This window comes from Protopterus annectens, chromosome 1.part2 (genome assembly GCF_019279795.1).
Source record: "Protopterus annectens isolate FY-2018-M chromosome 1.part2, PAN1.0, whole genome shotgun sequence".
NCBI lineage: Eukaryota > Metazoa > Chordata > Ceratodontiformes > Protopteridae > Protopterus > Protopterus annectens.
The window spans coordinates 565970265-565986725 of NC_056727.1; the positions used below are offsets into that span (position 1 = coordinate 565970265).

Below are 16461 nucleotides of genomic sequence, written 5' to 3' on the forward strand. Positions count from 1 at the left end.
CTACAATCATCCATCCACTTGGCAAGATTCCTGTTGAAGAGTGTCAGTGAGGGGCTCCGCCTAACATGGAGTGGGATTCTGTTCCAGGGTGTAGGGAGCCTCTGGGTTATGTATCTGTCCCTCCAGCACATCCTATTTCATTATGTGTTGAGGTTGACATCTCTCACTCTCACAGCTCCGATGGCTTTGGGTTTTCTGGGGTGGAGCATGTCCATTACTCCTGTGTTGGACATGGCCATGTACAACAGGCATACAACGCCTCTGTGTAGGCAGTATGTGACTGCATTCAGCTGGGGTGTCTACAGCCAGGCAGTATATGACATATATTTGAGACCCTTTATCCTCTTGGTGAGGTACCTTTGAGGTCTTTCTAACTGCTGCAGGTGTCAGGTAAGGTACATCCCAAATGAGACATTGTACTAGATTATGGGTCTGATAAGAGAACAGTATAGGGGCACAATGACCTCTGCTGACGTAGATGTGAATCCTTTCATGATACGGTGTCCAATATAGACAGCCTTCCTAACCACGTTGACAATGTGAGTGTCACATAACAGGTTACTGTCCACTTGTGTCCCTAGGTCCCTGATTACTCCTTCCATACATAATGGTTTACCACCTATGTGGTAATTTGTGAGTACCTTGTTTGGTATTTGGTGAGACATTCATAATGTCCAGTGTCTTCAGGACGGCTGGGTGGGGTTCCTGTTTGTGAGAGTGTGGTCTGTAGCATGCTACAGACTGTGCAGCAGTTTTGCCTACGGTTAGTTGCACATGGGTGGTCTCCGATGCTTTGTGCATTGTCAGTTACCTGGACGTATGGGTGTCTGTGCTGAATATGGATACTCCCCCTCCTTTTATGTTTTGGTCCAGGTTTTGGGGCCATAACGCATGATATGAGGTATAACCTGGTAGTGCTGGTGTGCTGTCAGGAGGCTTGCTGCAGGATTCTGTCACTGCATGGACATCAATGTTCTCCATACTGGGGAGGGCCTCGGGAGCATGCATATTGAGGTTTACACATCTGGCATTGGTCAGCATTACCCTTATGTTTCTTTCCACTTATGTTTTCTAGGGTGGTGGGTTAGTCTTTTCAGCCTTGCCTATGAAAGGCTCTATGGAGGTGGCAAAAGCCTTATCCAATATCCAGACGCCCAGGGGTAACAGGTGCAACCCATCCCTGGAACAGCAGCGTGACTTGTCAAGCATGACATCCCAAGCAGACAGACATTGGATCCCCTTGGAATGACACCAGTAATTGTGCCACTTGTTAAAGCTGATCATTCTGTGTTTGTACTGTGGCATCATTCTTGGTGAGGGTAGGATGCTGCAAACGGTCAGTGTCATACCGGCCTGGACTACATAATCGGAGAGCTCATCTATGTCTTTTTTCATGTAGTCCGGGGAGGTACATCTCAGGTCATTCACGCCAGCATGGACAATGACTGCATCATATTTCTACTTGCTTTGGGGTGACCTGCGTACTTGTGTTATGTGGCATATTGTAGCAGTCTACAGGCAGCTTACTGTACCCTTTCCCTTGTTCAGTCTGGTGAGCGGGACAGCAGTGTGTCTGACTATGGAGTCACCTATTACAACTGTATCAGGCATGTTGTTTCTCCTTCTGGCCTGTGACTGTTTGGCACACCAGCTTTGTGTACTATGTGTTGCATGTGCTATGTTTGGAGGTTGTGGTTGCTTGGGTGTCTGCTTTGGAGGCCTCTGTTGGTGTGGTGTGCTTGTAATTAGGGCCTCTGGGAATGTTTTTCTGTGTTTATGTCTTTGGTTTGCAGTTGTGATAGGTCTATGTGGGACTGGGTTTGTGGTGTGTGTGGTTACTTTCTCCTCCTGACTAGTTTTGACAGTACTGAGCTGAGGAAGCTCAGCCTCCGGTTTGGATAAATGGTTGCATCTCTCATATATATTTGTATTTCTTGGGGGGAGTTGAGGGTTGTCTGTGTACTTGGGGCAGGTGTAACATTGCCTCAAGATTCTCAGATTCAGCTTGCTGTAGCTGGCCTTAGTGGATTGTATGTGTGGACATATTTTATTGCCATACTACTGATCAGTGATTACTTCACTTTTTATGTTTGCTCTATCATGTAGTAGCTTCCTGATTCTCTTGCATGTTTTGGTAATGGCTGGAGTCCAGCATGCCAGATGCCTGCGTGTATGGCATTGTGTCTTGGTTTTATTTGGGATTGCATAATCCAAGCATTCCTGGCAGTGTTCATGGAATGCCTGTATAACAGGTTCTGAGGTGTGGCCCATATTTTGAACCTGCACAGGGCCTTTAATGGATTCCACATCAGTTTGGAGGAGTGCAACTTTTGCTTTACACATGTTTTTCACTGTGGTTTTCTGGCCAGGGACTGTGGTCAGCATGTGTATATCCAGTGTGATTACTCTATGGTCTGGTCTTACCAGTGAGGGATACACTTCTCATCTTGCCATCCAGTAACCATGTTGCTGATTATCACATCCAGTATGCTTACCCCTCTTGTGGGAGTGGTACGTTGTTCCTGGGCATTTTGGTTTATGGATTCTAGGAACTTTTGTCCTACAGTGTTGGAGCTAGTATAATGCTCCCAGTCTATGTCTGGGTATTTTCAGTCACCCAATATAATGTGGTTTGGAGGGCTTGATATATTCATGTATTTCAACATAGGCCAAGTGCAGTTCCTGGTGTTAGGACGGTAGTCTGTAGCAGGCTATAAGCTGGGAGGCAGTTTTAGCCACTGTTACTTGACCATGGCTAGTCCATGCTGCTTCTTGTTGTGGTACCAACATGGGGGTGTGGTTATCCTTGACAATTATTGCTAGTCACCCTCCTTTTGTAGCTTGTTCCATGTTTTGAGGCTGTACAGCACAGTATGAGGTGTAACCTGGTAGTGTTAGGGTGCTGTTGTGAGCCTTGACCCAGTTTTCTGTTGCAGTACATATATCAACATTCTCCATACTGGGGGAGTTTAGACTGCATGCATCTTGCTGTTTAGACTTCTGGCATTGGGTAGCATTACATCTAGGTTCTTATCCCTTGTGATACCTATGGAGGTGGTTTGTGTTTTGAGCCTTACCTATTCAGGGCACGCTGTGGGTAACAACAGCCTTTGCCAGTATCCATGAGGCCTGGACTGATAAGTGCATGCCAGTCCTAGCAGGTGGAGCATCATGTCATGCTCAGCATGTCATCCCAGGCTGGCACACATTGGATCCCCTTTGACTAACTGCAATACTTCAGCCAATTATTGCAATTGATCATCTCATCGTCATATTGTGGCATCATGCTTGGTGAGAGTAGGATGTTAGTCAGGGTCATCAAGTGTGCATATACTACATGGTGTTACATTGCTTAACACATGGCATTCATGCCTCAGGTGGTGCTGCAGGGCTGCATCTGCCGGATGCACATATTACACTCCCTGTACATGTTTGTGAGCAGGTCATGTCATTTTAGGCATCCCTGTTATTATATGAGTGAGTCAGAGGGGGTATCATTCCCAGGGTTCCTACTGAGCCAGTGTATGTGCTATGCGTTGCCTCTTTGCCAAGGCCAGGGCATACTGGGCACGCCTCCTTCTGCCTACTGGGGCAGGCTCAGGATGTTCCTCCTCCGAGTCACACTCTGCCTGTGATGGCCTTGGCAATGGTGGGGGGCTGTTTGGCCCAGCCCTATGCTGGTCCTGCTGCAGCTGTTTTCACAAGATCATATTATGTAGCATAGCACATAACATGACAATTTGGGTACATGTAGTTGGTGAGTACTGCAAGGCTCCACCAGATGTGTCCAGCCGTCACTTGAGCAGCCCAAACACATGCTCTATTACATTACGTGTTTGTGCGTGTGCCTCATTATGGCGTTCCTGTTCAGGTGTGTGTGCGTTTCTGATGGGTGTCATCAGCCATGGCTCCAGTGCATAACCTGCATCCCCCACTAGGTGTCCATATGGGATGTCCCCATTGGCAAATGCCTGGTACAGCTGCGTCAAATGCCAGATATGGGAATCATGGTAGCTCTGAGGGCAGCCAGCACACACATTCATTATTATGCCCTGGGCATCACACACGACCTGGCAGTTGATGGAGGGGAAGCCCTTGCGGTTAATGTAGGCCCTACCCCACTCACCAGCTTTTGCTTTGATGCATATATGCGTGCAGTCTATTGTACCCACTACCTCAGGGTATTCCGCTATTTGCTGGAAGAGACGCATATTGCTGGCCAATACCTCACGGGCATTGGGGTAATATACATGATCACCGACATGTGCTGACATGGCATCCAGGAACTGGTGCAGTACCCTGGAGGCTGATGCCTGTGATATCCCCATCATATCACCAGTTGGTCTCTGGAAGGTACCTGTTGCTAGTATTCTTAGGCCAGCACATACCTTGGTTTCCACTGGGATGGGTTCCCCTCTGTTGGTTCTGTGTGCGAGGCATGGCCTGCACAGCTCGACAATTTGCTGCAGGAGGTCTCTGTCCACTCTATAGTGCTCTACTACCTCCAGCTCATGTAACCCGTGGTAGGTGACCCTGGGCCTGTACACTCTTCTCCGTCTCCTCACTGTGGGTTGTCTGGCACCATTTGCATTGTCACCACCCTCAGCAAGTAGCCTATGTCTCCTTATGACAGCCCCTAGCATTTCTGCTCTGAGTTCAGCTTTTTCAGTTTTCACTTCTAATAGCTTACTCCTGTCTTGCAGTGTCTCTTGAGAGAAACATCCTGCACTGCTGTTTGCAGAGTTTTAAGTGCTTGACTGAGCGACTATTCTGCCTGTGTAATTGCCTGCTTCTAATTGTTTTCACCTGATAGCTCCAGCAGTATTCCCTGCTAGCTTCCTACTAATTCTGTTGCTTCCTTTTTCCTTTCTGTTTCCTCAGGGAGGAGCAACACGCATACCAGCAGAAACACACTCACAGTGCCTTACATGCGTGCACACATGCTTACACAGTTTAGAATCGTCTTATTCGGGTTAAAACACATGCACACCAGCGCAAACAGTCTTACAAGTCTGCCAACGGGCTCCCACATGCTCAGTCTGCCTTACACGCTCGCACACTGCCCTACTCGCGTCTCATGGCGCGCACACGTGCGCATGCATGCCCAGCAAGAAACTTTGGTGTAAGCAACAGTGTACACCTTCCATTTCTTGACTTTCCCATGCTTATCTTGTGGCACTCCTCTTTCCATGATATGTGTCTGACATCTGTCATGTAACACTGACCTCCAATGAACTGCATTTCTTTCTGCCATTCCCCCCTGTGATGTCACCTATCTCCTACTCTATTCATCCCCCTTATGTATCTCTTACACTACTCAGAATGTGCTCATTTGCTGTGTAACAGTGGATTTCAGTATCCTAACACTCATTTACATCAGATTGCCTACTAATGCTTAGCCACATGTCTTAGACTCAGCTTCCCCCCTTAGCAACCACTAAACTGTGGCCATGTTGTTTTTGGTCTGCTGGTCCCTGCATTGTAAATCCATGTATTGCATAAAACCCACATTTGTGGGTTTATAGCCTTCATTTTTATGTTTTATACAGCGCAGCCCGTTTGTCATATTTGCATCGAGGTACCTTGCCAGTGGTCACATATTTGGCCATTGGCATGCTGTCTGACACATATGCACCCTTTATTTGGAGCTGACATGGCTCCATTGTGTTTTTTGCAGAAACGTACTCAGTTGTCAACTGAGTACATTTCTGCAGCTAAAACGGCTCTTACACGGGCTGCTTTGGGCTTCCTGGATCGCTAATCTACCTCATTTGCATGCCTTTCGGCTGCAAGCGAGGTGATTAGCATATCCACGCCCACTCCGTGTAAGAGACGTTTTAGCTGGTCTCTTACACGGAATTTCGGGCTGTTCCTGGATCGCGAGGGCTGCATGGAGTCTTACACTACTCTTAGACTCCGTGCAAGCCTTCGTGAATCCTGCCCTACATCTGAAAAAAATAAGAACCAACTGTAACAGCACCTCTGAAAACTATGTGTAAAGGGCACAATAAATTTGGCTTGAATGCTATTTATAAATAATATCAAAATCTCATTAATTGTAGCTTTTCACACATGATTCATAAACTTTTCTTTGATTTGATCTTCAGAAATACAAATTGTTGAGTGTGTCATGCTTCATTTAAAAAATTCCTACAGTCTGGCCACAGTGTATGCAACATACAACTCTGCAACAACAAGAAGTATAAGCAAGGAGGGTCTTAGTAAAAATGAATCCCCTGTGACATGCAACTCCCAGAGTAGCACATTCTTTTCTGCAAGATAAAGCAATATGCAGCGTAAGTCCCATGCATAAGTACTCTATAATTCAAATTCCTTGTTCCCTGTATGACTACCCCATAGAACATGTATTCATTTTCCATATCAGAGCCAAAATCAGTCAGGTATCAATGTATGAAACATTTCTAAAGGTGATCCCAGCAGAAAACATTTTAAAACCCTTTCTTAGGAAGGTACTACAATATCAGATGTTTACAGTAAAATATTAAGAAGCGATATGATCTGAATGCACTCCCACAAACTACTTTTTTTCCAAGCACAGGGATACCATTAAGAAAAGTGAGATTAATTTGCAAAGTATTAGTGTAGAACATTCTTCCACTCCTATGGCTCTGCTTATATAAGCTGACACTTGTGGGAAAATCAGCATTAATAGGGTTAATACAGGAACAAACTATATTTTCACAGATCTAAAAAGGACTCCTGAGAGGGAGTAAAAATTAATTAGCATGGATTATTCAGTGGAAGAAACCAAGAGAAAATGATCTGTATGTTGACTGGTTCCAGGCTCAGCAGGGTGCCACTTTTAATTACCTACAGAAAGAGATAAGCCTCATACTGCAGCCGTAATTTCCATTAGCCTGAACAAATGATAAACAGATATGGGACTTGAATTCCCAAAAAGGGATTACATTGAAATACTTTGGGTTGCGATTTCTAGTTGCTAGTTTGCAGCTTGCTTGAGCTGACTAAAGTTAAGGAACATGAACTGAAGCACTGCTGGAATGAATAGCGTTTGACTATGAGCTGATGAGGGCAATATAATTACAAATATTTTATTCAAGATTAATTAGCATATATTATGGTGCTCTGTGTGCAGCCCAATGTCTTCCTTAAGATAATTTAATATAAAACAGGATTTTACCTGCTTGTTGTACAATTGCATGAGTAACCTAACTATTGTAGAAGGAGTGCAAGTGAAGGATACCAACAACTCCCAGTTTTGTATAGTCTGACTCCTCCTCCTGGCACCTGTGTAATGTAAACATCGTACTAACTGCAGTATTTTCCTTTACATTATTTACTACATTGCAATGACCTTCCCTCTCTCTTACATCAGATAGTGTCCGGTTCTGCCTTCTAGTCTCACTCCTTACAAATAACTGCTTTTTTCCTCTTGGATCATTTCCCAGCACTTCTGTTGACAAGTGTCAGCAAAACAGCCTCCTAAAACAACAGCAAAACTCACTTAACAGATTTATATGAGGACATTTGCTTTTTTGTTTCTACTTTGACATCTAAGATAAGTACATCAAAAGATTTTTAATAAGCTGGAAGTTGTACTACATAGCAGGACGCTTCTCTACACTTTCGTGATGAACTTAGATAAGCAAATAAAGCAAACCATGTCTGCAGCTAACGGAGTCTAGTTTGTTGGGCTGAGTGTATTATTAAATACTGGAGTGTCATTGTGCATTCAAGAGACACTGCTAAAACATCACTTTTAGGGAAAAACTCTGCCTTTCACCCATGATGCCTTGATAAAGGGAGGATTGCAAATGTCTTTGAATGATTTAAAGTGAGTAAGCACAGACGGACTCCACAAGAGTAAAGGTCAAGATAATTTAGCTCCATGGCAGAGCACATGATTTGCATGTATGAAGACCTAGGTTCAGTTTCCAGTATCTGCATGTATTTATCTGGCCGTTAACACAAGGGATTAAGACTAGAAGCTGTTACCCATCTGCTTGCTGTAATACAGGGTTAGATCCCCTTAGCCTCTGCCTACTGTGTGATTCTGAACAAGTCAGTTAAACAGGCGCTGTTGAGGAACAATTAGTAGTCTCCTGGCCAACATGTCTAGTAGTTACCTATGGACCTATAATCAGAAAAGGCACTGAGACCAGAGTGTTTACAGCCCTCTGCACATAACTAATGTACAGATTTTATCTTGCACAAGAAATCCAGCACTTTTAATGGTTCAAGAGTTTTATCTTTAAGCCAGGCTGCGTGGCAACAGCACAATCAGCAACTTGTAGATTTCAGCAAGAAAAATCAGTTTCAGTAAACTAAAAACTATAAACTATAAGCAAATCCAGTTAGTATATTATTGTCATCTATAAAGCCCCTCCTATGATTCCCAATGATCATTACACCAGCTGGAGTCACTAGCTATTGAAACTAATATAATCATGCTGGGTGACTTTAGCTACTCTCTAATTAACTAACAAACATACACAACCAAGTATGTACTGTGGTTCCTTAACTATATTAATGTGAACTTCCATGACAAAATTGTGCCATCTCCAGTGAGAGGTTCCACTCTCATTGCCAACATTCTTACAAATATAGCAGGTACCTGCCTGCTCCACACCAGAAGCCCTCCTCCACCTTCATGAATAAATCAGACCATCCGACAGGCTCCCACATTCTTCTTAAAACTCTGCTTATTCAGAGAATTTTCTAAAACCAATCTCCTAACACTTTCAGACTACCTCATGAAATTTAAAAGCTTTCCCAGAACGAACCCTACAACAAAAGCAATTTGTCATACCACTGATGTTTACTGTCGCATGAATTCCTGTACTGAAACATCCATCCCTATCAAGTATAATAGTAAATGTAAGTATAAACCTATATTGTGGAACCCCAGTATCAAGAAACTATACAATAAAGGAAACAAATACTTCTAATAATAAGGAATCAAATCTCCATTATAAGAAGTGACCTTAAACTAGCCTGCAGAGAGCTCAGCCATGAGGTAAATGTTTGCAAAGCCAAACATGAAATTACTACTTCTTCTGAATGTAATCATAAAGCTTTCTAGAACTATATTACAAATTTCAGAAATAATACTCAGTAGTGTGCAGGACTGATCTCAAATGGCATAATCTCCTACTCTGACCCCAAGGATATCACTAATATACTTGCAAACAAATTTAGTGCCAAAAATTTCTCCTTTCTCCCTCCCCCTGCATCCCCCCAATTCCCCAGTCCCTGTCTCCCCCATAATTATTTCTGAATAGGTCCCAAACTCATTATTCAAAACCAAAAACACTAGCTGAACGGGTCCTGAAAACACATGAGATTGTCTCTCAGTTGGCACTAAACACTGATTCACTGATTTCCTTCCAAACCTGTTTAGTCTTAGCCTGTCTGCTTTATATATACTTGCAAAGAACTATAGAAGCTTGCAAAACAGCTACTGCAATGCCCCTACGTAAGAGTAGCCCTACCACTGACCCTAGGAACTACAGACCAATTAGTCTCACCAGTATTATTTGTAAAGTCACTTAGCTTATTATAATGGAACTCATAAATAATAAGATCTGTAGTCCTTGATCCAAATCAATTTGTCTTTATAAAGGGCTTTTTAAAGGGCTGATCTAGTCTACTGAATTTGGTTGACTTTGAGGGGGTTAGGTAAGGCATTTGACAGTATCCCACTCTCTGGCATTGTTTGAAAATCGCAGGTGATAAAGCAGGTGATAAAGTCTTAGTTAAACCCTGTTCTCTGATTTGTTCACCTGTCTGAATGTTGACTCTCAATGTAACCTTATTAGAAAAATCAGAAAGATGCTTAAAGACATTGTGTTTTTCCAGAATTTGGAGTGTAATTACAGTGTTCCGTGTACCATATAACTGTAGCGGTATTCTTTGCCTTCTCTTATACAACAGTACTGTTACATGACTCATTGTAATACTATAGCTATATCATCTGCCCCTGGGTAATTTCCCAAACTGGGGGAAAAAAACTTTGTTACAGTACTTCTGTAACTGTAGCAAGCTGCTTATACAACTATAACAAGCACCTTTCCACAGTTACTAGCACACACTGAACTCACCACAAATGCACTATTGTCATTCATTTATGAAGTCCCTATATCCTTGTAGCTTCATACATAAATGTAGTACTGCAGTTCTACCCAACTAGCACCTGAAGATCATGCCCCTACAGCTTGCACCCAGAGCAGTTTTCTCCTTCAGTCCACCCTAGTTACAACTACAGCACTGTTACATTATTTATCACATCGTCTTGTACTGTATCATTGCTATATAATTATTACACTGTCTTATACTACAGTATTGCTACATTATTCATGACTTTATGCTATAACATTCATTGGTTTATATTATACTGCAGTGCTGCTACTTTACTCATTACTTTATACTGCAATATTCAGTGTTCTGCATTGTACTACAGTACTGCTACATTGTTCATTACTTTATGCTATAATATTCATTGACTTATACTACAGTGCTGCTATATTATTCATTACTTTATGCTATAATATTCATTGACTTATACTACATAGGTTCATAGGATCACAGATGTGTACAAGGCTAATGGCCCTGGAGCCTTTACAAGCCTAGCCCATAGAAGTGCCCTGGTATTGTACCACCCGACACGTTCCCAGTGCCTCTATCAAGTATAGCCACTGGAGTGATCCGCAGGGTTAACTTTCTATTTCCCATCCACTCATCAATATTTCTCTTGAAGAGGGCCAGTGAGTGCTCTGTTTGACATGCATGGGAACTCTATTTCAGAGCACGGCCAGTCTCTGGGTTATGAACCTGTCCCTCCAGCATGTTCTGTTTTCTGTGGTAATGAGGTTGAGGTCTCTGGAGCATGTGGTGCAGAGGGATTGGGATTTCTTTAGATGCAGCATTTCTAATAAAGCTGGGTCAGACATGGCTTTGTAAGTCAAGCAGAGATCGTCTCTTAGTAGACGATATGAGACAGAGAATGAGTCTGTCCATGTACAATATGTGTTTAAGGCCTAGGATCCTTTTCGTGAAGTACTTTTGTGGCCTTTCCAGCTGTTGCATGTGTCTAGTGAGGTACATGCCAAATGGGGCATTATACTCGATGACTGGCCTAATGAGGATCCTGGATCCAGAACCCTTGGTAATGGGATGTGCCACTACTGCTAAGTTGTACATTACTTTGTAGTATAATATTCATTAGCTTATATTATACTGCAGTACTGCTACTTTACTCATTACTTTATACTACAATATTCAGTGTTCTACATTCTAGTACAGTACTGCTACATTGTTCATTACTTAATACTATAATATTAATTGAATTATACTATAGTACTGCTATATTATTCGCTATTTTATACTACAATATTCATTGACATATATTATACTAAAGTACTGCTTCATTATACATTCCTTTATAGTATAAAATTCATTGGCTTATACTACAGTATTGTGACATTATTCATTACTTTATACTATAATATTCATTGTTTAAATTATACTGCAGTTCTGCTACTTTACTCATTACTTATTCTACCGTGTTCAGTGTTTTACATTCTACTACAGTACTGATACACAATTTATTCTTTTATACTATAGTATTCATTGTTTTTATATTATGCTAAATCATTCATTGCTTTATATTATATTACTGTTACATTAAATTATTGCTCCCTTCACTGAGATTTTCAATTCTTTTTCAAACCACCATACAGTTTCTTCATGGTTTCAGGTTTTGATGGCAGGCTTCTAACCAATGTTCTTGATGCTGGTTTATACGTTGATCAGAAACAGCCGCAAAACTGCTACCTCAGGTTTAAAAATGTACATATTGAAAGGTAATGCAAAGGGTGTGATCAAAGTCTGACATAGGGTCCGTGCTAATGTTGTGCAGTATATTGTTATTTTGATCATTCAGAACACAGAGCTGGTATACTACCCTTCTTATGCTTGATATTTTCTGTTTCTTCTAGGTTTTAATACAAGAGAACAAGAATTACACCAAAAGCTTCCTGAGCCTGTTTCTCATGGAGACCCAAGTATGTAAGCTATGAAACTGTAATTCAGTTTTTGTGTTTTCTTTTAATTTGTAAGAAAAGCAAAGGCATTTTACCTTGATGATTAGCATATTAGCAGGCATGAGATAAGAGAAGAAGTGCATGTCTTCTGTAGAATTCAATGCATGAGATCAGCAACTATAAGAAGCAATGCCTTCTCACTCCAAGAGGGCTAATGGAAATATCACATGCATCCTGGCCCGAGGAAAAGCTAGGGATCCAGATGCATGCATGGAGCAATGCGCATGCTCTTCTAACTATATTTGTCTGGGAGAATCCTTTACTGATACATTGAAGATAACGGTCATCGACAGCGTAATAGTTATTGCACATGCACATGGTCTGTAACCCTTCACTGACTGTCTGGTCATGCTCGGACAGGTGTTCAAGCCCAAGCACGGAAAACATATGCATATTCATTACAGTTACATATGTAAATCCTTAACTGAGAAATCCAAAATAAAGTTCGTTATCACCAAAAGAATGATAGCTACTGCTGCATGGTCTGTAACCCTTCACAGGCTGTCTGGTCATGCTCGGACAGGTGTTCAAACCCAAGCACGGAAAACATATGCATATTCATTACAGTTACATATGTAAATCCTTAACTGAGAAATCCAAAATAAAGTTCGTTATCACCAAAAGAATGATAGCTACTGCTGCATGGTCTGTAACCCTTCACAGGCTGTCTGGTCTTTGCCGGACAGGTACAACAACAGCCATCCCTTAGACATGTAGCACAGGCTAGTTGGCCATTTGTGATGCTGCCAGTTTCTGTAACAAAATGCAAACTGGCTGTGTGGGTTAGGCAACATCCTTACACCAGAACACATAACTGCTCCATTTATTCATATCATTCATATTTCAGTGGAAAAAGGCAGTAAATGAAAATGTAAATAAGTATTTGTTTAGCTTGTAATTCAACATAGTGCCTGGACTGACATAGATTTAATGAAACAAAAATCTTTAAACTTATTAATTGAAAATAAAGAAATGGTTATTCCAAGAAGCATGCATTAATGGACTATATATTTTATTAATGTCTGTCTACTGGCAATAATACAGAGAGATACACTATCCTATTTATTTATTTTTAATTTTATTTATACATTTAATACACGAATGGTAAAAACTTTCACAGACGACTAGAAATGTATCAACAAACTAACATAAAAGTAACTAGTAATTGGTTTCAGTCTGTACATAGAACTTCATCAGACCATGTTACTAATGATTAAAAGACCAAATAAATACAGTTAAAAAATCACATGACTTCAAGCCATTAACGAGTTAACCCTTTCCTTTTCAGACCTACTTATACTTCTCCCTATCATTCATTCCAGGAGAACTACAGGCATTTAATCTTAACTGCCAACAATATTCTTTCCAATCTAATTCATCTTCGGCTTGCGGTCTAAAACCATAATTCTTTACTTGATCAATCACAGAAAATTTAAAACAAACGTTATCCGTTTCATTAAAATGCTTTTGCTTTACATGTTTTGTCAAATCATTACTTAAATCAAGGGCTTCTACTGCTCTTAAGTGCTCATAAATCTGGTTACAAAATTCTCTAACAAATGCTGAACAAAATTCACAGAGGGCAATAACAAATACTTTGATTTACAATTAAATTTGCATAACAATCTTATATCATAATTTGTAGCATATATATATTTACAGCAATTGCATTTTATACACTTGAACATTCCTATATTGTTTCCTTCTCCCTGCTCATCCCCAAGGACATTTCTATAAAATGTTATTTTACATTTTTACCCCTTTTAGACACAAAATCAGGGTTCTCCCCTATAATGGTTTTCATACCTGGAAAATTCATCAAGAACCTCAAATTATTTTTCACTATTTTCCTAATAGCAACTTCATGCACTGAATGTTCTAAAACACAAGTTGTTGAATAGTCTTTTGACTTTGATTTTACCTCTCTTTTATTATGAGAAGCTCTACTTATAGATGTTCTCTCATTTATAACATCATTCATTATGCTATTTGCCATATCTCTTGGATAACCCCTCTCATAAAATCTTGTTCTTAATGCCTCACATTCTCAATCAAAATAATACAAATCTTCTGTTAGGTTACTTAACCTAAGATGGATTTATGAGCAGTTAAGAGCAGTAGTAGCCTGTAGTTCTCCTAGAAAGAATGATAGGGAGAACTAAAAAGTACTTCTGAAAAGGAAAAGGTTAACTCATTGACGGCTTGAAGTCATGTGATTTTTTAAAATGTATTTATTTGGTCTTTTAATCATTAGTAACTTGGTCTGATGAAGTCCTATGTACAGAATGAAAGTGCTTACCAGTGTTTGTTTGTTAATAAATCTCTAGACATCCATGAAAGTTTTTACCATTTGTGTATTATTTGTTTTTCAATTTAAGTTTTTTGAAAGAGTTTGTTGGTGGTTTTTGGATATATATATATATATATATATATATATATATATATATATATATATATATATATATATATATATATATATGTATATATATATATATATATATATATATATATATATATATATATTTGCTTCTATGGCCTTTTCAAACCCAGGAACACTTTCCCAGCTGAATTCCAGTTTTTTAGTGATCCCCAATGGTTTTACACTACATGATACCCCAGGAATAACTTTTTTGGATAATGGTAGTGGGCTGGTTGAGAAAGTTTTATTCCAGCCTGATGTTAATGCAATAACAACTAGTGGATGCAGAGTCTCTGTGGGTGTTGCTTCGGGAGTAGTGCCCAAAAAGGACTGGAAATAATGGGACTCCTATGGATAGAATGGACAGTTTTCTTCAAAATTGTTTGAGTAGGCCAGCAAATCGTTTTGTGGATACAAGGGAGTTTACCTGTAAACAATGAGCCAAACTTGATAGTCAAGTTTGTTAAACTTGATAATGGTTTGTTGAAGTTCAAAGGAGTCCAGTGGGACATTATGTTTTTCGAGGCACGTCTAGCTGTTAAAAGAGTCCCAAGAGGTTTGAGAGTGACAAGAATGCCAGGAGGAGAAAATCTTTCCGATGATTTAATTGAAGCATGGAAAGCTTTAAATGATGAATGCAGGTTTGCAGTATGTGTGGCTATTGAATGAAGAGCGTAAATGGACCCGAACAGAATTGCATAGTGTGATTGCTGCTTCATATAACAATCTCAAAGGGCTCAGAAAACTTTGAGTTTAAGTTGGACAAAATATCAGAGAAAGTAGCGCTTGAGAATGAGGTTCTTAAAAAGCAGAAAATGAAGAAGTTTGTCAGGGATAAAAAAGATTATGAAGAAGGTACTGTTTTGTTCAGAATCATCCGACTAATTCCATGAATGATGTGAAATGAGATAGACAGAAAATCCATAATCAGCAGGAAGGCGTTGCTGTAGAGGGACGTTCAAATGGAGAAGAGAGAAGTAAAGCAGTGAAGAGAATGCGACTGAACCCCAGAGATACAGCTGAAGTTAGAAAGAATAATGAACTAGTAGTACAGCAGAAGTATATAGATTATAATTTTCAATGAAGAGCTGGACAATAGGGTTTTCAGAATATACAGGTTTATCAAGATGGGAGAACGGTAAGGAGAACTTGGGTGCAAATAGCACTGAGAACACCGCAGCATTGGAATCAGAGAGGGAATCAAGGATGGAAAGTGAAAGATTATGGACAACAACATTGGAACAAAGGTCAGAATTTTTTCAGAAACAGAGGTTTTGTGAAGAACAATTATTGAAGGAAGGAAGTTCAAGATTTTTAGAAGGTACTATTTCTAATTCATTTAAAATCATTAACTTGTTTAATTATGTTCTAAATGAAAAACATCTGAAAGTTTTAAGTAAAGGTTTGACGTTTGTTCCCTGAAATAGGGCAGATTTAATTGCAACAATTAATGCTTTGAGGGATTATTTCACAAAATTAAATTTAAAGTGTCATTATGCTAATATTAATAGTGTCATTGAATGTGAATGTTTTAGAAAACTGAGTGTTTTAATCCCTCTTTAAAACCTGAACTTGAAGCTTTTCTCTTAACATGTGAAAATGATGTTAGAAGTTTATTGAAAGAAAAAGCAAATGATGTGTTTTATAATCTGACCAAAATTAATAGAATTCTTTATGGGAATTGAAAAATAATAAGAATGTATATATTACTAAAGCTGATAAAGGGAATACAGTGGTGGTTTTGAATGTAGATTATTATTGTGAACAGATAAAGAAAATCTTGGAAAATGAAAAATGTTATAGTAAAGCTACTTGGGCAGAAGTAAAAAAAATCTTATAATATAATAGATGTGTGTATTGAGGAATGCACAACAGAAGGTCTGATAGATAACAATTTAGTTGAATATTGTAGAATTTGGAAGTCCAAGTTGGGAAGATATTTTTGGTCTTCCCAAGGTC

General features: G+C 39.9%; 1 protein-coding gene across 3 annotated transcripts in view; it reads left to right on the forward strand.

The window, feature by feature from the left end:
• Nucleotides 1-16461, forward strand: part of VIT (vitrin) — a 1072224-nt gene that overhangs the window by 861995 nt on the left and 193768 nt on the right. For all 3 annotated transcript variants that reach the window (XM_044057778.1, XM_044057780.1, XM_044057779.1), the window contains one exon: nt 11979-12044. In XM_044057778.1, the coding sequence (XP_043913713.1) occupies nt 11979-12044 (66 nt within the window). The remainder of the gene's footprint in view (nt 1-11978; nt 12045-16461) is intronic.